At 40.9% G+C, this 24,624-nt stretch overlaps 1 protein-coding gene across 1 annotated transcript; it reads right to left on the bottom strand.

The window, feature by feature from the left end:
• Positions 1–684: 684 nt before the first annotated feature.
• cdc42ep1b (CDC42 effector protein (Rho GTPase binding) 1b) lies at positions 685–23,553 on the bottom strand. The gene is made up of 4 exons (XM_008415546.3): positions 23,359–23,553; positions 6,752–7,219; positions 5,357–5,908; positions 685–1,730 (listed from the first exon to the last, which is right to left on the bottom strand). The coding sequence occupies exons 3-4, from the start codon at positions 5,808–5,810 to the stop codon at positions 1,138–1,140; spliced, it is 1,047 nt and encodes a 348-aa protein (XP_008413768.2). The 5' UTR covers positions 5,811–5,908; positions 6,752–7,219; positions 23,359–23,553; the 3' UTR covers positions 685–1,137.
• Positions 23,554–24,624: the final 1,071 nt, after the last annotated feature.

The raw sequence follows: 24,624 nt of genomic DNA, 5'->3' as shown, positions 1-24,624 counted from the left end.
AGGAGGTTTGTGAAACACAAATTCAATCTATGTCTTCAACTGACCATGGACCAATAATGACAAAGAACACACTAACACCACCAGCAAAACTTTGGAGATTTAAGGCATCATTACTTAAAGATGTTACCAGGTTCCTCATTAGAGAGTGGACTAATTTTTGAAAAATTAAAAATCTGCCTAATGTTTCTTCTTGTTCCTCTGAGTGGCAGAGGCACCAGACAGAAAACCTTTCCCAAAAAGTCCCAAAAATGTTAACAGGATTTAACTATTGTTTTTAAAACTTACAGGTAGTGTAATCTCCTAATATTAGGAACTTAAGTTAGTTCCCCTTAAGGGAAATTAGGATGTTAGTTAAGTTAGTTTTCTTAAGGGAAACTAACCCCCTTAACTAACCCTACTGTAAACCTTTTACAGTGTAAACACATTATATATTTCTTATATACATCATATCTTTGACCTGTCCAGGGTGACCCCGCCTCTCGCCCAGAACACGGGAGATAGGCACCAGCAACCCTCCCGACCCCACTGAGGGATAAGGGTGTTAGAAAATGGATGGATGGATGGATGGATCATATCTTACTATTCATACAGATGTGTATGGGATGTGTATTGTCCGGTGAGCCTTCCTTACTTCATACACCATTTAAACAAAGCTGACGTAATATTTAGTGATTTCAAGCTGAGTAGAGAAATACATTTCAATTTATTCAATGATAAACCAATAAAATATTACAATAACAGCTCTGTTTACAAATTAGATTGTTAAATGTGTCCATTAAATCATGGAAGAATAGAATGTCCATATTTTCTAAATATACACTTTACAAGAAGCTAAAACAAAGTATGGTTCTTATCCCTGGATAAATGTATAAAAGTGTTATTTATCTTGTACATATCAGTATGAACATAAAAACATTGCTCTTATACACTTTCCAACCACTTGCAAACACTTAAAAAGAAAAGTGTTTTCTGACCTTTGTACTTTCATAGTGTTAGCTGATATATCACAACTACAGGGAAAGAAAACCAGATGGGCAAAATTTAAAGACTAAGAAGGAATGTTAAAGTGAAGGGACAACCAGTCTCCCATTTCTGACTGTAGATGAATCCAGATGTTTAGACAGTTATTCTTGTTGTCTACACTTTGATCTCCTCTTCCTCCTCTGATAAACCATGTGGTGTTTTCTGGCTCGTCCTCGTTCCACTGGTGAAGGATCCTCCACCATAATGTCTAGCGAGAACATCAGCCGCTCTCTGGAACCTCTCTGCTTCGATGGCCGATTCCTCTTTGTGAGAAGAACAGGAAGTGACATCATTCCTCCTCACAGACCCCCGGTCCTCCTTACTCTCCCCCCAGGTAGACATAACTCTCCCATTCACTTTGGACCTGAAAGACGCGCTGCACTGGGACGGGTTAGGGGAACTCGCTGTCGGGGTCTGAACAGGCGTCTCTGTCAGAGAGCTGGTGTCACCTCTATCCTCTTCCTCCTCTTCCTCGCCTGCTGCCTGGCTGTGATTGGATACCTGTAGAGGGCTGGGGTTGTCAATCAAAGCCAACACCTCAGTCATTAGAGAAGGTCCAAGGTCAACGGTGAAGGAGGCCAGGGAGTCGGAGCGAGTCAACGCGCCGCAGCCGTTGTCTGCTGGAGACGTTCTCCACACGTCGCCATCTTGAATCTGTCTTTCAAGTCGAGAGACTCGAGGCAGAGTCAGGAATCCAGACTGGACACCTGGAGAGAGGAAATGAAAGCAAACTCAGGTTTAAGTTTGTTTTTAGGTAAGTTATTTATTTTTTTATACAAACAAACTCAGTTTAAAGAAAACTTGTGAAGTAGTGTCAGGTTAGTTTAGATCTTATTTCTCTGAGCGGATCCAGTTTGTTTGTGCTAATGGTAACTCTTCCTCATGCAACATGAGTTAATTATTGAGAACCACAGGGTTTAGTGCTCGGGTCAATTCACCTTCACACCTGTCTTTTTATATAAGACATAAAAAATATTCACGTCTTTGGACCCGAGAAAACTTAGGCAGTCACATGTGATGGATGGCATTAATTTAAGACAAATAACTGGGTGTCACAGTGGGGCGACACAAATAAACACACCATTTGGCATCTGCAACAAACATTGAATGGTTGGTGCTGAGATAAATAGAAAACAATAATTTTTGTAAGTTTAATAACATCTGACTGTGTGTTGACCTTTAACCTCCAGTAAACCTTTGGTATTTGTCTTCAGTCAGCAAATATTGGTTCAGTCCCATAATAGAAATGTTCCAAGATAATCTTTTATGACTTAGTTCTCATTATTCTTCCCACAAGCGTTGTAGAAAACTTCCAGACTTGATTCTTATTTTCTTATGATCAGTTTGTCCAAACTTTCACTAAAGAAGAGAAATTGTTTTTCTGCAGTTTTAGCTTTTTGTTTTTCCCTCCATTGTTTACTTTTTAAGTAGAGTAACTATTATAAACTTTTGTGATAAGTCTGTAAATTGAAAAAGCTCTGTATAATTCTAAAGAACATAATTATAGAGCACATATACTGTATTTTAGTAAAGAAACAAAGTACACTACTCCTCCTTTAAATGTCAGAAAACTAATAATTAACCCATTAGGCATCAGGTCAAGCTTGTCAAGTTTAACAAAATAATTTCTAAGCTACATATTTTTTTTATTTTTTTTGTAATCCTGTTAAAATTTTCGGGACACCTTTTTTCTAAAGAATGACTAAAAATGGAGGTCAACACATTCATAAGTTTACCAGAAGATTGGCTGAAAGCTAAAATTGAAAATTGGACTACATTTAATGTGTTTTTATTACAGTAGTAGTACATATCCTGTTAAATGAAACATGTATTTAATAGGGAGGCATTAAACACCACCTCTATTAAGGTGGACATTGTTATAGTGTTAGAGCAAACATACAGTCTTTAGAGGAACCATTGACACTAAAGCCTTCCTTCACTCCAGTTCAGTTCATTTTGGGGCAGCAGCTTTAGTAGATCGTCTCCTCTGGCTGGAAGAGTTTCAAGTTTAAGTTTGCGCAAGCTGGGTGGAGAACCAGGTCTGACTTCCTGTTAATGCTGGATAGTAGTGAGTTTCATGTTTTGTGTTGTTTGTGTTTTATAGGTGCAGATTAGTAATCTGCACTTATAAACACAATTAACATTTCCATTAACATTAAGAACAGCGTACTCTTTCCAGACACTTGCTGTTCTTGTTAATCTTTTAGAATAGAAAAAGAAACTATCTGCGTTTTTGCTCAGCAGTGCAGCTGTTTGACCAGAAGGTGGCGGTATAAACCAAGAGTTTAGATGTTTCCCACCGTGTCAGCCTGACGGGTCTAAACTCGCAGGTTTCAACATCACAACTGTCTGGTCATAAATAATAAACATTTCAGGTAGATATCATATTACTTAAAGAGAGTAAGAAAATAATAACTTTATGAAGGAAATCTCAAATTACCAAATTCACATAAATGTCAATAATGTCACATATGAACAGATAGAGCTAAATATGGGTGTAAATGAAGCCCAGTAATTATAAAACATAAATTAAAAAAAACACAGTTATCCCCAAGATCTCTGCCTCTCTCTGTCCGTCCAATCGGGCAAATTCCTTTTGAGTTGGATAAGAAACTGGGAAAGGGGGCGAGGGGATTTCCATTCCCTGCACACAGCTGGCTGACAGGCTCTGATTGGAGAGCAGATGCAACAAATGTTGGGTTTGTGCTCATTTTCTCAGGCCCACACACAAAAACACGGGAGATGACAGGAAAAACCCGGTGAGTTTCTCTCTCCTCAGCGGAACGGTGTTTGTTTGTCGGCCTAATTGTGTCCAGGTGTTGCCAAGGTGAATCCAGATGAGTCAGAAGAAGCTTGGATGTTTGCTGATCGTCTTGGAGGAATGTGGGGTAAAGATGTAAAACAAAACAGGGGACGGGGATTTTGTCTTCTCTGTTTGTGTCTCCTGAATTTTATAGCTCTGTTTGCTCCAAGGTGGTGATGAGAAAGATTTGCTTTGTGTTAAATCACTCTTATAATCTCATACGTTCAGTACGGTACTTTAAAAAAATATTCATACCGCTTTGGCTTTTTCACATTTTCTCCGATTAAATCTACAGACTATTAGCTACAAAATGTGTCACCAACTCAAAAAACACATATTTATGCAAGAGGAAAATACAAGGTTTTATGTGAATAAAAACATTAAAAGTGTGACTTTCAATTTAGAAAAGATCAAAACAGCATCCCAAGTTCTCACAGAGCATTACTTCATCCATAAATTTCCTGCGACTGACTGCTAACTTTTTGAGACATGGCTGTCATCTAAACGTCCAGGTGTGAGAAGGAGAAAAGTATCAGAGAAGCAGCAAAGAGGTCCGTGGTAGATGTGAATTCACTGACAGTCATGTAGCAGATAAAGTAAACATGTAGAGGAAGGTGATCTGGTGATATGAAACAAAAATAGAACCATGTGAACTACACAAAAAGCACTGAAACTGAACCTCTCCCTGAACACACTATTCTGATATTGAAATTTGGAAATGGCAGAATCGTGCTTCAGCTTTTCATTAGCAGGTCCATGGTGGTTGATGGGAAACAGATGGAGCTAAATATAACAAAATGCTGGAAGAAAACCTGTTGGAGGCTGAAAAAGACTTGAGACTGAGACGAAGGTTCACCTTCCAGCTGCACACCGATCCTAACAAGAGCCATGTGTCAGATTGGCCTAGCCAAAGTCCAGGCCTAAATCCAACGGATAATTGGTGGCAAGACTTGAAAATTGCTATTCAAAGATTGTCTTCATCCAACCGGAATGAGCAAAGATTCAGTGAAAACATCCAAGTGGTGTGAATACTTTTGTGAGCTTTGTGTCTTTTTAGCATCTCTGTTTTTCTTGTACATTTTAATGCACAATGTTTCATCAGTTGCTTTCACAATAATCATTGCTGCCTTTCAGAGAATCAGCTATTCGTTGTTATTGTCACCGTCTTTAATAACTAACACCTCTAGGTTGTAATCACTGCTGAAGAAAATGTCAAAAGTCCTCCTGAAAGTTGATGCCAACTTAAGACCGTAAAAGGTTTGGCCTGATTTGCTCTGACAGTGTTCATAATCTGATCAATCACGTTCTTTCACTTACCTGTGACAACCCACTTCATTAATCTTGATTTATTTGTTATGAAATAATCCGTGACACTGAGGATCATGCTTCCTCGTCTACTAAAACTATCATGTTTGAGTATGATCTCAAACCTTTAAAGTATCTCTGCTCACTTTTAATGAAGATAATCCCTCCCCTGTAAGATCCTTAACACCAATCCCATGCTGGCACGGATTATCTGTCTTATCTCACCATATGTGCAGAAGGAGTCATCCGCTGAGCCCATGGAGTTGGGGAACAGCGCCCTCTGCAGGCACCCGTTCACAGAGTCTATGTTCAGCTGAGGCAAAGAGATGGCGTTTTTAATGATGGGTGAGATATCCGGCGGCGGGGACGACAGGTCCCGGGAGCCGCCCCGGGGCCGCGGCACAGAGGTCCTCCGCACGTGGCGGAAGGTCCGCGTGAAGAAGCCGGTGGACTTGGAGCTGCTCGCCGAGTCCGGGCTCCCGGGCTCCCGGATGCCGCCGTAGTTGCTGAGGAAGGACGTGTCGCCGAACACGTCGCCGCCGCGGCCCACGTGCATGGTGTGTCGGAAGTCCCCCAGCGGGGGGCTGATCATGTCCACCGAGAGGTCGCTCTTGAAGCGACGTTTCCCCTGAGAGCCAGACACCAGGCCTTTGATTCCTGGCAGCTTTCCCAGACTCATGGTGGAAGGAAAAAGTTGCGTGTTGTCCCTTTTAAAATGGCTGATTATGTCTTGAGTTTGAGTTCATGTCAGTCAAGTTTAGAAAATCTTTGGCTCCACTGTAAAACCAGAGAGAAAGAAACCAAATCAGTCAAGGACAGAAAGCATAAATGTTCAGCTGTTCAAGTATTAAATCCATTCTTCATACATTCACTGCGCTTCCCGCTGCTTCTCTTTATGATCCGCTCTGTGGGATGCCAGCACAGCCACTCTGTCTGCTTATATGCTTTTCTCTCTTCCCTGCACATCTTTCCCAAACAACCCAACTCCCTTTTCTCCTGCTCAGCAGCAGCTTTCAGTCACGACAGCATAACAAAGAGGAGAAATTACAAGGCCACGCTGGGTCTCCTCTGGTTACCACAGTCCGTGCGGTTGGAGAGTTGTGGTCCGTCAGGGCACCGGGTATATTTGGTTCAGTGGATGGCTGCCCAGACACACACAATCCAACCGCATGTGTACATACACCGAAAGCTTGCTGTGCAATGAAGGCAATAAAAAAAGACTTGCGTTTACTCCTAATTTTATATTTTGTAGACATCGGGAGCTGAACCCATCTCAGTTGGAGTTCGCCGCCTTAAGAGGATCACCTCCCCAGGAAACCGTGCAAAGCTACAACGTGCGCGGCCTTTTACCCAAACCTACGAAAGTTTCTTGTGGTTAACCTTCATCTTCAGGAGACGGCCAAGTTTCTTGCTGAAATTTAAGCAACGCTTAAGAGGAAAAGTAAAGAATCTTGTAGACATCAGCAAATGTCGATGTCTTGTAGACACAAAGTGCAATGCATTTTTGTCTCCTTACCCTTATCTTACTAACCTACGAACACTTTATACATTATTTCTTTCCTTGGACAATTACAGCATACTTGAAATTTCCTACAAACAAAGAAATATATAGTTCCTTACTGTAAGTGAGGCCTAATCACTAAGTCCAGCAAGACCTTCAGTGTCTTTCTGTCAGGCCAAGGTGAAAAGGCAGGGGTCCGTAATCACATGTTGAAAAGGTTTATCCATGTGTGAGGCACCATGCGGTCCATCAGGACATCCTGTTGCTTCTCTTCTCAGTTCACTGCTTCCTCTGCACCAAAGATCCAAGTCCACGCCAAATCAAAACCGTCACAGAAGAATTTGGACGCGCCGTCGTACAGCGTTTAAATCCAGGAACTGTTTTGTCTGCATCGTCCTGGAAGAACGGCAAAACTCCCCCCAGGATTGTTCGATGGCCTGGATTAGCTGCTAATCCTCTCTGTGTGTCTCCCCTCCCTGCCCAGACTCCCTCAATCGGTGGCTGCCTTCTTCAATCCACTTAGTCCCTCAGCGTTTTCCAGGTGGCGGCGGGGGGCCTCTGTTTTCATTTAGTTCACATTAGGAAGGCTAAAGACCAGAGAGAGAAAAGGAGAGAGCAGTCAGTGGTTTATCAGGGCGAAGATGAGGAGCATTCAGGCGAACTTAAAAACATTAGGAAACTTTGGTCTGACTGAGGCTTTTTCATTGTAAACAAACCTGACAGTGTAAGAGGCTTAAGTTGGGGTCTCTTGCCAGATTTTATAATGTTACATAGTTTACAATTAGGCTTATTTAACCAATGAAAGAGATGGTCAACACAAATGTTACTTGACGCAACACCTTTTGAGTTTGTTACCTATAAGGACTCACTTCTCCTGATGTACATTTTGAATTTTTCTGTTTATTCGATCCGAAATCTCGGTTGTTTTGTTCTTCCTGGATGTTTTTCCTGCCCACTGGAGAAATGAAAATAAGGAAACGGAGCAAAGCTCCAAACATGTGACCTGTCGAGGACACGGTCAGAGTTGGATTAACGTCGCAGGGTGCTGTAGTTTACACCCGCTCGATCTTTAAATTGTGATGTAACAACTTTCAAATCCTCTTGCAGGACTTTTAACTAATCTGATTTTTCTATTGTTTCAGGGACGTCCCTATGACTTTAAGTATACTATTGGTAAAGGAGAAGTTGCAACACATTACATATTACATTACATATTAACACCCAATACGTAATTGTCTCTGCATCATTGTATAAGTTCCTAAGCAGAGATGCACCAAAAAATATATATTTTTTGACTTGAATCTGCTCATTTCCAGCTGAAAACTCAATACTTAAATTGTCCTCCGATAAGTAAGGACAATTTAAGTATTGTCCTTACTTATCGGACAATACTTCATCGTTGTAGTATTGTCCAACCGGACTGAGCAAAGATTCAGTGAAAATGAATCTTGTAAGCGCTGCTTTGTAAGCACTGCTGACAAATTGTGATCTCAGCAATTTGTCAGCAGCGTGAAGTGAAATGATTATGGTGTGAAATCAAAGGTTGCTATTTCCAGTACAGTAAGATAATCAAACATCTGAGAAGTTAGAAGATATTCAATAGCAAACTGTTTTCTACCCAATGTTTAACCAAATTTAAACTTCTGTCGACATTACGACAGACATTTGCAGTTTGGAGGAAAGTCTGTTCTCGCGACAAGTAGAATAGATGGAGCGCTGTTCAGACCAGGCTGTGCTGCTTGCCAAGACGTATGATTTCAGAGCATATAAGAGACAATCAAGGAGCCACTGAAAAGCAATAATTGATTAAGTTATTTTGCATGATAATGAAAGAAATATACCATAAAATCAACTGATTACAGAGTGAATATATGCATCGGCTGCTTCACATACATAAAGGGTATGTGAAGCATACCCTTTATGTATGGCCCCACATGATGGAATAAAAAGAGAAGTAGAGACAAGAGGTCATTCAAAGCAATTCACACTTTAGAAGTGTGAATTGCTTTATACACACACACACACACACATATATATATAGTCGGTCAGTAGTTAGTCAAAACACATTAGAGCTTAATGTTTCGTTCATTATAACATCTCCGTCTTGCATTATTTAACATAATTAATCCTCTTATTTGAGGAATGTTTTTTTAAATATACATCTCTGCGCTGTGGATTGATTGGTGGGAGTTAATACTTTTTTTTACTCAGGTGAAGGCTGTGTGTTTTTTTTTTGGTAGCAGCAGAGGGACACAGGAATGTGATTGTTCTAGGAAGTGTTAATAATTTCATGATTTCAATAATTTGTAATAAAGAGACCGAGTTTGGGGAAGAAGACGGCGGTTGTCCTTTTTTTCTATCTCTGACGCTGTTCGTCTTTACAGGCTCTCCTTCAGGATCAAAGGGGAAGCAGAAATTCACCACAGGAAGAAAAGGGAAAAAAAAATTTTTAAAAAATAAAACATCATTTGTTACAACTGTCCATCATATGCTGAGACATGTAACAAACTGGGGGCTCGTCCGGGATCTCTCCTCATCAAAAATATTGGGAGTAGATCCAGAGATACCAGAACCACGTGACCAAGGTGACAGTAGACCGCTGAAGACCAGGAGTCAACCCGTGGGTGTCCAGAGTGGAAGATCAGTGTGGGAAGGAACCGCGATCCTCCACTGGAACTGCACTGCTGATCCTGAGGTCAACGTATGCTGATCACCAAGGAGCCACATTGCCGATTCAGAAGACAACGCACTCTAGCAGCAGCTGAGCCACATTGCTGGTCCAGAGGACAACGTACTCTAATTGAAGCTGAGCCAAGTTGTTGATCCAGAGGACATCGTACGCTATCTTCAGAGGAGTCAACTCATCAATTTGGAGGACAACGTGTAATTTATCAGAGGACTGAACTGGAGGACCGAGCTGTAGGAGAACCAGACACCATGGCAGAGGTTCGCAAAGAGTTAATATGGAACATCAACTTTTCAAACAACTTTTCAAACTCCCAAGCGACAACGTTTATCAGGTGGCAAAAGACATTGCTACTGTTAGCCAGCATGGAGGTGAACTGGACCCAAACAATGAAGAAAGCTGCATGGACTTTGTCATCTCCTTTTTGCAGTCTGATGCCTTACTCGAGCGGGAAGACAAAGGTATGGGTTGGTTGCTGGATTTGAATGATTTTATATATAAGATAATGAATGCTGATGCTACTGATAATTTTGGAGCGAGTGTGTTAGATGATGTTTGTGCACATATTAAGCCTAGTCACACTCAGTCTGTAACAATCAAACACTCCACATCACAACCCCATGCTCACTTTAACAGTACAGTCATACAGTCCCAGCCTGACTCTATTACCCAACCCAACACAAAAATGGGGTCGGTAGAAGGACTGAGACAGCTGTATGAAGAACTGGGTGAGAAACTCTGACAGTATGAATCTAGTGTGACCCCACCAATTCCAGTTTCTCTCCACCAAGTTGAGTCAGAGTTGGATAACAGACCACAAATGACCCCGGATCAATCTGTGTGTCTGAAGGACCTCTCCTACCTGCAGTGCAAAGATTTCAAAGTACATGGTGGTCAGGTTGGAGATCAGAACTCTGACTTAAGCTACAACAACATTAGTAACCAAATCGATGAGGGAGTAAAAGAGGGTTTCACAGAGGCAGAAGTTGTCAGGGGGGTGTTGAGGATCATAAAACCAGGAGCCTTTAAAGACATGCTCGTAAACAAAGACTCAATCACTGTATCCGAGCTCAAAGGCTTCCTCAGGTCCCACCTTGGTGAGAAAGCATCAACTGAGATGTTCCAGGAATTGATGTGTGCCAGGCAATCAGACCAAGAACCACCTCAACAGTTCCTGTACCGCATGATTGGGCTAAAACAGAAACTCCTTTTTCAAACTTGACACACCAGTACAGACATCACATATGACCCCAAGACCATCCAAAAAGTCTTTCTCCATACTATATACCAGGGTTTAGGAACGAAACATGCAGACCTCCGACAGAGACTGAGGCCCCTGATTGCAAACAGTCAAGTTACAGATGAGGAAATCCTCAGCCAAGTCATGAAAATCACGAGTGATGAGAATGAGCACCAACGCAGACTGGGCCAACTCCCTAGACAAAAGACAACACAAGCACACAGTACCAAAGTTGAAACAGGAGGTGATTACAACAAGTCACAAGACGCACCAGCAGACAGTAAGAATCTCCAGACAATAGGACAGCTCAGTGCTCAAGTTGAAGCCTTGACTCAGATGGTGGCTTCATTGATGGACCTGCATACAGCTAACCCACAAGTGTCCCTGCCTCTAACTAGGTCAGCCCATATGCAACCACACCCTCCCTACCAACCATCCTCAAGCAGGCGGCCACAACCTCTGTTGAGACAACCCACAGCTCAGATGAGGGGCAGGATGGCTCGTGTGGCCCTGTGTGTACTGAGCAGAACTCACAGGAGTGTAACCATTGCTTTACATGTGGAGAAGCAGGGCACAGGGCGATTGGGTGTTTGAAGCGAGTCAAGCCGCAGGGAAACGGGACTCGGTCTCTGATGAGGGACACCCAGAGACCGGTGAGCAATTCCAGTCCCGAGCAGTAGATCAAGCTTCAAGTCAAATAGCAAGACGCCTCCAACGAAGACAACGTCAGGAGCCTCATACACCTCTCAGCCAGAGAACAGTCGCCTGTAAAGCACCCCTGGTTGGAAAGAAAAGCCTGCTGAAATGCCTGCTTGGTGGCTACCCAATTACAGCCCTATTTGATTCAGGGTCACAAGTGAGTATAATCGACCAAGAATGGGCTGCCACTCACATCTCAAATTGTACTGTGAGACCCCTTTCTGAGCTATTAGAGGAGGAACTCAGTGTCTATGCAGTTACATTCCATTCAGTGCCTTACAGTGGATGACCCCAACCTGACCATACAGGCTCCTTTTCTTGTCAGTCAGCTGCCCCTGCCCCAGCCCCTTCTTGGAGCCAATGTACTGGAGGAGATCATTAAAAGAAAGGAGTCCTCAGGTGAGGCAGTTACCACAGTGGTCAGTCTCCTCTGTGATGCATTTGGGATAGAGGAGGAGCAGGTGGAGGTGGAGGCCATTGTGAGTTTCATCCAGGTGCCTCCCAGGGCATATGATGATCCAGTCACAATAAGGGTGGGTAGAGACCACACTGTTATTCCCCCTGGCAGAACAGCTCATGTGTGGTGCAGGGTACCCCCAAATTTTAACATCTTTGACCCTTTTGTCCTATATGAGCCTGCAGAGGGGAGTACTGCTTTAGGACACTTGGGTGTGGGGGAGGGCCTCTTAAAAGTCAATGAGGCCAGGCGACCATATGTTAAAGTGCCCATCTCCAATCACTCAAAACATGAGGTCATCCTACCCAAAAGAACTCCCCTGGGAACCATCCAACATGTCATAAAGGTCCTGGAGACCAACACTCCAGGGTCCCACCAAAAAGAAATGGCTGCAGTTAGGGTCAATGGAGTTGCATCCTCCAGCAGCTCTCCAACTGACTCCTGGCTCCCTCCTGTCACCTAAGCCTCGAACAACAACAGGTGGTAAAGGAAGTGCTCTGTGAGGAGTGTGGAGCCTTCTCCCGTGATGGTGATGACATTGGATGCATCCCTTCTCTGCAGATGGAAATTAGGACTAAGGATGATATCCCAGTCCAAAGAGCCTACGCATCCATTCCAAAACCACTCTATAAAGAAGTGGAGTACATCCAGGAACTTCTGGTTAAAGGTTGGATTGTGAAATCTCAGTCACCATACGCAGCCCCTGTCATATGTGTCAGGAAGAAAGATGGGTCCTTACGACTTTACGAAAATTTAATTATCACTCCAGACCAAATTACCCTGTTAAATAGAAAAAAAGTAACCGAGGTTCGGGCAACGTCTCACCAGGAGACCGGAAGTGAGGAGCCCCGCCCCCTGCTCTTCAGACCGAGTTTGGGGAAGAAGACGGCGGTTGTTCCGTTTTTTTCTATCTCTGACGCTGTTCGTCTTTACAGGTTAGTAATGAGAAACTGGTGAGGGCTGCCCCCCTGTAAAAATGTGGAGTAACAATGTATATTTGGGTAGGATTTGTAATTTGATAGATTTGCTGAAACACTGAAAAAAAAAAAGAAAAAAAAGGATTTGTTAGCTACATTTTGGCTACAACGGTCAACTAACGGCCGTTCTGAAGATCGCTACATGTATCTTTTAGCTCCGTTCCATTCCCCGAACAAACATAGGTACCTTGACATACATTGTGTTGTTTTATCTGTTAAAAGTGAATTATTATTATTATTATTATTATTATTATTATTATAGACGTTACTTTTTCTCCCTTTCTATGTAATCAATTAAACTGTAGTTATTCAGTCGGTCAGTAGTTAGTCAAAACACATTAGAGCTTAATGTTTCGTTCATTATAACATCTCCATCTTGCATTATTTAACATAATTAATCCTCTTATTTGAGATTTTTTTTTTAAATATACATCTCTGCGCTGTGGATTGATTGGTGGGAGTTAATACTTTTTTTTTACTCAGGTGAAGGCTGTGTGTGTGTTTTTTTTTTTTTTTGGTAGCAGCAGAGGGACACAGGAATGTGATTGTTCTAGGAAGTGTTAATAATTTCATGATTTCAATAATTTGTAATAAAGAGACCGAGTTTGGGGAAGAAGACGGCGGTTGTCCTTTTTTTCTATCTCTGACGCTGTTCGTCTTTACAGGCTCTCCTTCAGGATCAAAGGGGAAGCAGAAATTCACCGCAGGAAGAAAAGGAAAAAAAAAAAAATAAAACATAATTTGTTACAACTGTCCATCATATGCTGAGACGTGTAACATGTGTGTGTGTGTGTGTGTGTGTGTGTGTATAAAGCAATTCACACTTTAGAGGCACTGGTGAGGCACTGACTTATGACTTAGACAAAGTGTGAATAGATGTAAAGCAATTCACACTTCTAAAGTGTGAATTGCTTTATACACACACATGCATACATACACACACACACACACACACACACACACATATATATATATATATATATATATATATATATATATATATATATGTGTGTGTGCGTGTATGTATGTGTATGTGTATATGAGTAATATTTATAATTTATATAGATATATATCTATATACATATCTACATCTATACGTATATCTACCTACTTCTCTCTATATATGTATATATACGTAGAGAGAGGTAGATATAGATAGATATCAATATGTAGATATATAAATATATCTATATATAGATTTATATATATTTATAGAGAGAGACAGATAGATAGATTTAGATATCTATATAGATAGATATATCTCTCTCTATATATATATGTCTATAGATATATAGAACAATTTAGATAGTGTCTTGCCCAGAAAGATAGTTTTCAATTTTTTTTCCAATTTGTATAGGGTTAGACTTCTAAAATGCTCTTTTTGTTCCACGTTGTTTGCATTTTTTTCTTAAATCTCCCTTTAATTAATAAATGTGGTTGTCTTATTTTCTGTTTAGAATTAGAAATACAAATCTTTCAATGGATGAACATGTTGAACGTGTGGGAAGCCGGAGCACCTGGAGAGAACCCACACCTACACAGGGAGACATGTCCCACCGTGCAGTCCTGTCTTTTAATATTAAAATGTCCAATTAACAACAACAGCAGTCCTGATTTTCCATCCATTGAAAATCTTACAGAACTTAAGTTCTGATGTTGTTGAACGTGGGGGAAGCCGGAGCACCCGGAGAGAACCCACACCTACACAGGGAGACATTTCCCACCGTGCAGTCCTGTCTTTTAATATTAAAATGTCCAATTAGCAATAACAGCAGATCTTTTTCCAATTCCCGCCAATCACCCAAAACATGTGGCCCCACCCCCCTTTTAAATCTAATTTAGTGGAGACATAAATTGATGTCTGCGCTGTTGGTTCTTAATGTCTGTCCTTGAATTGGCGCCGAGATGTTGGCGTTAAAGCCTTTTTTATCCTCCTCCACAGTGAGATCCTCTTCCTGGGGCTTTCTTCTTGTTCTGATGTATCCTTCTGTTCAGCTGACTCTTTGGCTTCTTCAGGTTCTGATTCCTGGGATGTTGGTTGGATCTCATCTTCCTTCATCTGTGGAGGCGGTGTTCCATGTTCTTCCAGCAGGCCGCTCTCCCCTTCTGCAGTAACTGCTGGGACCTCAACAGTGACGTCTTCTGGATCAGAGCAAAGTTTGGACTCTATTTGTTCAGAAACCATCTTGATGATCTCTGGTTTGGTTTCTGAATCTGGTGTTGATGTCTCAGTATGTTCTTCATCCAGATGGTCCTCACTTTGCTCTGTTTCAGGGATTTCATGTACAGTTGCCAGCTCTGGTTTAATAATCATCGTTTCATTTTGACAAATCTCTGTCATGATGGTGGATGTCTGATTGGTGACTGTTTCTATTGAAACTTCTTCTTTCATGTTTTCTGCACAAACGTCATTTTTGGCAGTTTTCCATCCAGAAAGAGCTTTCAATGCTGCCTTTTTCTTGTTTTTATTCCTATTTTTCTTTGATGATCTTTTTTTAACTTTATGATCCCCATTTGGTTGGCTTTCGGGGATCACTGGCTCTTCTGACATTTTCTGGGGACTAGAAATCATTGCTTCAGTCATGTAAATGTTATTTTTGACTGTCTCGTCCTCAGCTGTTTCTAGTGCAGAAGCTTCTTCACTGTATTTTCCTGAAACGTCCTTATTGAGGTTTTTTAATTCTGAGGCAGCTTTAATAGCTGCCTTTCTTTTGATCCTCCATTTTGCTTTCCTTGAAGGCTTTTTCTTTTCTAGTTGGTCCCCATCTGGTTGGTTAACAGAAACAGCTTCTTCCTCACTGACCTGCTGTTCTGTAGCGATCTCTGTCTGAACCACAACTTTTTCCGGTGGTACTGAAACTTTTTGTTTTTCATCGTTTGGTTCAGAGTCTTCATCTTTATTGACGGTTTCCAAATCAATTGTTTGAAGGACTGGTTCTAAACTATAGCTGGTTTCCAGCACATCGATCTCTGTCTGAGTTGAAACCGTTTGACTGACAGGTTTCAAAGTTTCCAGCACATCGATGTCCGTTTGTGTCGAAATCGTTCGACGGTCTGGTTTTAATCAATGGCTGGTTTCCTCTTTGTCCATCTCAGTCTGTACCGAAACAGATCAATAGCCGACGGTTTTCTGCTGTGGCCGTTCTTCTGAATCCGTCTGAACTTGAATGGAAACCAAGAGTTCTTCCTTTGGTTTCTCTCGTGGACTCCTTTCCTCATCGTATTTTCCTGGTTTCTAGGAAACCAGGAAAAAGTTGACAATTTATCCCAAACATGTCATCCAGCTGCCTCATTAAATATTTCTGTACTCTAATGTATTCTAATTCTGTTTCCTTAAATTTTTCAAGACATGTACACTTTGGTTCACTTATTTTGTTTTCAGAAGACTTGGGGGAATTCAGATTTTTACTTAAACACTCTCCTTGAATATTTTCTTCTGTCTGATGATCAGGAACCTCAGTTAAACTCTCAGCAATAAAACTTACATCTATTGGAGGCTCTGAGTTTGGGAGCACTTTCCAAAATGTCCTCTTTCCGCTGCTGGACAAAGCAGAATGAGGATTTTGTTTTTCTGGCAGAGGACCGTTATCGATGTCACTATCAGTAAAAAACGAAAGATCTATGCAAGAGTCTGGGTCCGGGAAAGATTTCCACAGCAGTGGCTTCTTCTTAATGTGCTTAGGTTTTGTTGTCAGTTTCTCAGACTTAGAGGACTTATTTATCATATCAGTTGTATCCTGCAGACCGGAGATCGATGGTTTTTTGGAAACTTCAGTAAGGTCTTCTGTTCCAGTACCTTCAGCTGAATTGCCTGGTGCTATGGTGATCGATCCAATTTCATTTTCATCTTGCTGTCTGATATTTTCAGCAGACTTCTTTGTCTGCTGCTCCAGCCAGACTGTAAACGATACCTTCTTCTTCTTGCTCTTGGGTTTCTCGGGTGTCTGTAATTCCCTTTCCATGTTGTCGAATGAAGCCTCTTCGACTTTTGGCTGGTCGGAATGCATTGTGCTCTTTGTTTGTTTCAGGTTCAAATAAAACAAAGTTTTTGTCTAAAACTCAGTAAAGATTTCTTGTTATGTTTGATGCAAATCTCCAATAGAAAAGTACACCAAACAAGCAGTGGCGGAGCTGGACTTTTAAAGTTGGGGGGGCCAAGGGGGAGGCAAAATTTAAAATGTGTGTGTGTACATCTATCTATCTATCTATCTATCTATCTATCTATCTATCTATCTATCTATCTATCTATCTATCTATCTATCTATCTATATATATATATATATATATATATATATATATATATATATATATATATATATATAATTTAAAAAAATAACCAAACTGAATATTTCGTTATTTTTTTAAGCCCCTCTGTCATTTGACATGTTATAATTAACACCTTTGACTGGCGCACATGGAGACATGATAGACTTTACGCACAGAGTTCATCGCAGAGGAAACTAAAATCAATCAAATAAAAGATCCTTTCTGAATATCATCTCATGGACACTGAACTAATTATGGACACCTTGGTTAGGAAGCTCTGTTTTGACAGGTAATTTGACAGGTAACAATATTTCGGGTCGGACCAGAATTATTTGCCTGATGGTGGTTCGGGCTTCTAATGACTTTACATTTAATGAGTTTGCAGCATACAGAGAAAACCTAAAGAGAATGTTATGATCTACTTATTGTAGTTTAAGTAGAGGAATAACAGCTGACTGTTGAGAGAGGAAAGAAATTAAACTGCAGATCCGTCAGAAACAAGCGCAGAGCGCTGGACAATAAATGCTCCACCGTTATGCTCCAATTAATCACACATGAGATGACAAACGCCAAATATACAATATATAGTTACACTGCTTACGTTAATGGTGTTTTAAAAACAAAACCAGTGAAAACTTAACTGAGTTAATATGTCAGATTCCCTCCTCAGCCTCGTCTTGATAAGAACAGAGAGCAGTTCGCTGGTTTCTGTCCAGAATGTGATCAAGCGCAGCTGACCACTTGGTGCGCAGACAGTTTAAGCTTTACGCACAGAGAACATTGTGGAGCTCATTATTAATCATAATCATAGCAGCTGGCTATGTGGAGATGTTGCAGCGGGCATCCCTCATGACTGAGGGCCCTCGTCTGTGTGGTAATGATCGGGTTTTTCAACAGGACAATGCTGCAGTTCACAATGCCTGTCTGACAAAGGAGTCCTTCCAAGAGAATAACATCACTCTTTTGGACCATCCTGCATGTTCCCCGGATCTAAACCCAATTGAGAACATTTGGGGATGGATGGCAAGGGAAGTTTACAAAAATGAACATCAGTTCCAGAGAGTGGATGCCCTTTGTGAAGCCATCTTCAACACTTGGAGCAACGTTCAAACTAGCCTCCTGGAAACACTGGCATCAAGCTTAAACAATTGTTTGGAGTCATCAACAAGAATGGTGGAGCTACTCATTACTGAGTCCTTTTTTTGACACTTTGATTTCTGTTTTGAGGGGTTTTCGGGGGTTTTTGAGCTATGGTCTTTAACTTTTGATCAGCTGCAAAAATCATGTTTGAGTGTAAATGTAGTTTTCAAGTAAATCCCCGCTCAAAAGTTTGTCTCTTAAAAAACATATATATATATAATATGTAGTGTTTCAATCTGCGCTGTGAAAACTGCAGGTATGAAACTGAGACTCACTACTGGCACCTCATTTTAAAAGAATCTGGATCTGTATCAAGAAAAACTCTTGATCCAAACATCTGACTATTTCCTGTCCACCTCTGTATTTGGGTCAGTTCTCTTTGTAAAGTCAGAACGTTTTGATGTATTTAGGGGTTAGCGTCAAATAAACAGAATGTGAAAACAGCATGTCTTATTCTAACAAACTGTATGTTATAATATGAGTTGTATATTTGATTTTACAGGATGAACTATATAGTTTGAATGCTGGTTCCATACAATACCCACTGTTATATTTAATTCTTTGTAACCTATTATAATTTTCTCCCCCATTTTAATCCCACTTTGTCATCATGAGCCTTAATTTTCCACCACAAAATAGGGAGAAATGCAGTGAAAGGTAATCAATTGTTGATTTGTCCCATTGAGGTTTGGGGGGAACGAAAAGCATCTGTGCTGATTATAACTAAAAAATTATATAACTACAAAAAAGTTAGTCGTCTTTAAACATGATCTTCTGGCTACATCTGCAGTAGTGGACCTCACGTCACCATGAGCCGATTGAAAAGATAAATCCATCCTCAGAGTTCAGGGACGCTCTGAAGCTAAGCAGACATGTGCTGTATCAATCACCTCATCAGTCGATTTGGCTGATCGACTGACTGTCTGTGGGAAATATCTTTCCGACTATGAGGCCTGGAAAGCACAGGAACGTTCAACCCTCAGTCTGTCATAAAAATCAGGAGTTTACAGCGTTGTTGACTGAGCGAAGTCCGACTGATGAGTCCCAGCTGATCTGGAGGATTGAAACGTCGCGTAGGAGGGACACAAAGGAACTAGAGGTGAATCTATGGAAACCCAGACATTATTCATCTGAACTAGACGATACCAAACATAACAACTTCTTAAAATTGTAGACTGATGTAGTGTTCAATCACTATGAACATTTTCAACTGAAATTGTTTTAAAGGGACAGTATTATATGAAATTTGACTTTTTTAAATTTTACATCGTGTTGTATTATTGTTCCTTCATCGAAAACATCCCTGAGGTGTGTTTTTGATCATTTCATAAATATTTAAGAAATCCTGTAATCTTCCATGGCAACCATTCAGCTTGGCAAAACGCCTGGGTGGACGTAGCCCCGCCTTCAAGGTCAAAGCTCCTACTCAGAGCTGCATTTTTCGGGCTTTTGCCTTACAGAGCAGCTCTCCCCTGCAACTCCCCCACTCCGCTCCTTCAGACTAGCCAGCAGTAATTAGCAAACACCTGGTGGAACTGAGCATCAGCTGAGTTCATTATAGGAGCTATTTCTCACCGAAATGCTGGTAAAAACATTGCTAACGGATTAATACAGGAGTTATGTTGTGATGACTCTCTGAAGACGGAATTTTAAAAAAAGCAGGAGATTTTAAAAAGACAGGCTCAACGTCAAATTTCTTTAAGTCATGTTTTATCTGCACAGCATTTTTATAGCAACTGCAGTTAACATAGCTACATGGTAGCGCTATAAAATGGCACTATGTGGCTAGAAAACACAAGTTAACTGAAACAGTGTGCGTCTGAGTATCATGTAAGCTTCCTCGCCTCTAAGGATTTATTTACACTCAACAAGAAAAAAAGTTTCCCATTTCCTTTGGAGTACATTTTTAAGCTACGTTTAAGAGAATATAACTTGTAATTCACAGATTTTTTAACAACTTAATTGACTGGTTCTCACTTTCTACTCTCCACTCCAAATTCCTCTCCCCTCATTTCAGCTCTTCGTGTGACTTTTCTCCTTCCCAGGTCATTTTGTGTGCTATAAAGCTTAACCATAAGTGGCTCCTTTAAACTGGAGAACCAGCACATTAATTCACTTTGGGAACTTCATTTCCCAAATTGGCCCTGTTAGAAACAGAGAGAAAAGTCATTAAGGCCTGTCAGACATGGCGTTTATCTCCAAACTGTACCTGCAGGCGTCCCGTAAACAAGCCTCAGAGCAGACATGGAGGTCAGAGGCCATGATGGGAATGGAATGCAAATAAACTATCTGACATTTCTACCTTCTAACATGTGCTTCTACTTCCTTTTCTTTTTATCTGTCACTTAAATCAGACTTGCTGTCATTTGTTTCTGTCTTCCTCTCAGGCACACACACAGAGTCAAACATACTTCCCTTTTCATGCGTTTTTCTTCCGCTGCAAGCGGACTTACTGCGTTAAGCAAACATCCGGCGCCACAGAACCAGAACAGAGCGCTGTTGATATTTGTGGGTTTGCCCAGGCATCTCAGTGCGGACCGCACAAACAGACGCAGGTCACCGACGGCCAGCTCCGGCCCAGTTTGCTCTGGTCCGACTGGAGGCGCGGCACCAGCTAGCTGTGGTTGAGGTCAGAATGGCCCTGACCGTTGTGCAGAGCTCAAAAATACAGCAGTTTATAGGGATCTGCTGCTCCGACGTGGCGATGCATTTTTCTGTCTGGCCTCAGGCTTATAAAAACACTTGACATATGGCTCCAGACTGGATATATTTAAATATCTCTACCATTACAGAGGTTGAAATTTATGCCTTTTGTTCAGACAGATTTTATGGAGAGTGTCTGCTAAAGGGGCTGTGTTATGTGTTTTCCAGCCACATAGTATCATTAAATTGCACAATCAAGTGGGTATGTTAACTTCAGGTGTTATAAAAATCTATATAAAAATGACTTAAAAGAAATTTGAATGCCTTGAAATTTGGCCTCTTTCTCTTTAAGAAGCTCCTGATCTTTCTGAAGCTTCGCCTTCAGGAAGTCATCACATCATAGCTCCTCTGTTAACCCTTTAACAATATTTCTACTAGTGTTGCTCTGAGAAGTATCTCCTATAATGAACTCAGCACAATGTGACAAAATATGAAAAGCTCAACAGGTGTAAAGCGTTTTTCAAATCGCTGCGCCTGTGACAAATTTCCGATATCAATCTCTCTATCCGGAGCAACACCTGCTTCACGCTGCAAAGCACCGAAAAGTGAATTGACATGTGCGTCGGATCGGAACTGGCACTGTAAATGAACTTCCTGTTTCCGCTCCTTCGCGCTTTTCTTGATGGTCTGCTGAGTCAACAAAAAATTTCATGAGACAAAAAGGTAAAAAAAAAAATTCTCTAGACTCCCACGGTGATTTATCTTATCGTACTGTAAAGAAAGCAGAGCGGGAAAGAAAAACAAACATGTCGGACTTTACAGGGAGGCTCATAGCCGTGCAATCGTTTGCTGGTTTCATAAGCTCTTCTTCTTGATGCATGAGGGGGTCGGTCAACAACCCGACCCCCTCATGGGGGGGAAAAGGTCAAACACGAGTGACGTGCAAACATTTCTAAGCTCTTTTAAAAGCGCAGCAGAACAAAGAGGTTGTCTAAACTTCTACCTACGAACACAAGAGGTGCAGCAAAGATAAACCTGGATCTTCAAAAGGGTTTTTGTAAAGTTTACGCCCAAAGCAACAGATATGCATCGAACTAGTGCAGTACAGCCGACATATTGTGCCAAAACGTTGGACTGTCAGGTAGAAGAATTAAAGGCCGCGCTTGAACTGGACTGTTTTGAATTAAATCGAGCCTCCTTTTTGGCCATCAGACCCTATATCCTATAGTTAACTAATGGGATGAGTATAACACTGGGAGTACCCAGAGAAATGTATGGGGAGACTCTGGCCAGGATTTGAACTAGAGACATAAAGTGAGGCAGTAGATCTTGATGTCAGCTCTTATATTTGATTGACATCTTGATAAAATAGTTCTAAAAAAACACAGATATTTACCTGCTTGAGCCTATCCTTTACCTGATGTTTATTAATTACAAGTTATGGGTTTTCTGTTCATTGTGCCGTGGTTTATGTATTTTGCTTCCTGCAACATTCCTTAATCATTTACTTCTCATAATTCACCCTGGATTTAGTTCTTTTATTCTAATTTTCTGTTTTCTTATCACCTTGTTTTCCTCTGTTCACCTCCACTGGCTTCTCATTTACTGGTATTTGTCCTGCAGCAGCAGCTTACACATAACCCTAACAGGAACACACTTGAATGTGAAGTTAAACTGAATTATTTATAACATCATGTCAGTGGTGCTTCAGAAGTTTAGATAAATTAATGTTTTTATCTCAAAAGCAGAATTGTGGCCAGGTTAGCTATCCATAGCTGTAAGGATCTTGTGCACATGTGTATGTGTGTGTTTGTTTTTAATACCTTTTGGGGACCATTTTTCTGACACATGCCACGTTGTGGGGACCCACTGCTCCTTGTGGGGACCGCAGCCTGGTCCCAACAAGGGTGAATGCTGTTTTGGGATCAGGGGTAAGATTTAGGACTAATATGTGAATTAAGTTTTGGATAGGGTTTAGATAAGGATGAAGGTAAGGTTTAGGTTGTAGAAATGAATGGAAGTCAATGGAAAGTTCCCACAAAGACAGCATGTGTGTATCTGTGTGTGTGCGTGTGTGTGTGGGCGTGTGTGTGAGTGTGTGTGTGTGTGTGTGTGGTTTCAATGGAGAAAAGTTCGCTGCCTGGTTGTAGATTTCTATATCTAATACCATACTTCTCATTTAGCAATAAGCCAGTCAGTTATCCCATCTGATTCAGTTTTGCAATGCATCAGTTGCATTGCATCTCATATTACAACAGGATCCAGTCCTGTTGTAATTTAATAAAACAAGAATCACAATCAAGATTAATGCGATGTTCCAAAAATAAAAGACTTAACATTGTAACACTAAAACCACACAACTTATTGCTGCTTGTTTGTGGTGCAGCTTAGTCTGAGGTTGCGGAATAAATGTAATTTTCCCACAGAATTTTTTAAAACTAGCATTAACATGATTGACAGTTTGGTCTTAGCTGCTACTGATTTTGTTGCTCTGTTATTTATGCACACAGATGGACTCAAGCGTGTTTTTGCAGAATAAAGGCAAACTCTTCCTGCACAACATCCTGCAGATGACTCTTTAACCTCTGAAATTACAATCAGTTTCTGTTCAGTCCTACCTTAAATAACTCGGATCGTGACTCTCCGCGCTGTGATCTCTTCCCCATCTGTTATCTTTGTCCTCCTGCTGGGTTTGCGGTTTGAGCTGCAAGTTTCTGATCGGACCCGAACTTTGCACTGAGGCAAAGCCGCAGTGGAGCAACTCCGCTGCTGCTGCTGCTGCTGACAAGCTGGAAGAGGATGGAAATAAGAGAAGAGGAGAAGGAGGCAGAGGAGGAGGAGGTGGTGGAGGGTGGACCCTATGAAACCTCAGTGACTGCATATTAATGAAGGTTAGGTTTGAATGTTAAAGGGGCAGTGTTTTCCTGCCATATATATATATATATATATATATATATATATATATATATATATATATATATATATATATATATATATATATATATATACAGTGTCATTTTATAGCACAATCAAGTAATTATGTTACCTTCAGTTATAAAAATGCTAAAATAAATGTTACTTTGTAAGTTAAGGCCTTGAAATTTGGTCTCTGTCTCTTTAAAAGAAAACATCTGCTCATTCTGAAACTATGCCTTCAGGAAGTCATCACAACCTCTATTGACCCTATAACCACGTTTTTTTACCAGAGTTACACTCAGAAGTAGCTATTAGATGCACAGTTCCACCAGTTGGTTGCTAATTGTTGCTGGCTAGTCTGAAGGAGCTGAGTGGGGGAGAGGCAGGGGAGGGCTGCTCTTTCAGACTTAAAGTTCTCTACACAACAAAGCAGCAGAGCTAACAGCTAACCAAAACAACATCTTCAGCTAACAAAGACAGTAAAGATTGATAAAAATTTTGCAATTATTGAACATTACATTTACAAATAAATACACAATTTAAACACTTTTAATGGCTAAAATGTAGTACCATACAAAGTTATTTTTTGCTGTGTACAAAAACTTTATATTTTGTTAAAATGTAGCCGTCCAAACAACAGAAGATACTTCTGAACCACAACAGCGACTCACTCTGAGGTTATCACAGGAGGCAAAGTGCTGAAGAATCACATTCTCATGTCAGGCTGAGGCCTCCAATAATAAACCGCTGTGACTTCCCACACCGCTCTGTTTGTGTGTGGTTGGGCTCGTGGTCTCATCTAAAAATGGGTTTTGTTTTGCCCTTGTGTTTCTTTCTCCTTTCTTCTCGTTTGTTTAGTGTAAGAACTCTCTCCGTGAATGAACTGGTGATTTTATCTCTTCTCTGGGAATGAAGTGACTCTTTTAATCAATCACCAGACATTGTCCATGACCTTTAACCTGCTCTTT

The sequence above is a fragment of the Poecilia reticulata genome, chromosome 8 (genome assembly GCF_904066995.2).
Source record: "Poecilia reticulata chromosome 8, P_reticulata-male-v2, whole genome shotgun sequence".
NCBI lineage: Eukaryota > Metazoa > Chordata > Actinopteri > Cyprinodontiformes > Poeciliidae > Poecilia > Poecilia reticulata.
The sequence above is the reverse complement of the archived record's forward strand: the minus strand, read 5'-3'. Positions and strand labels throughout refer to the sequence as shown.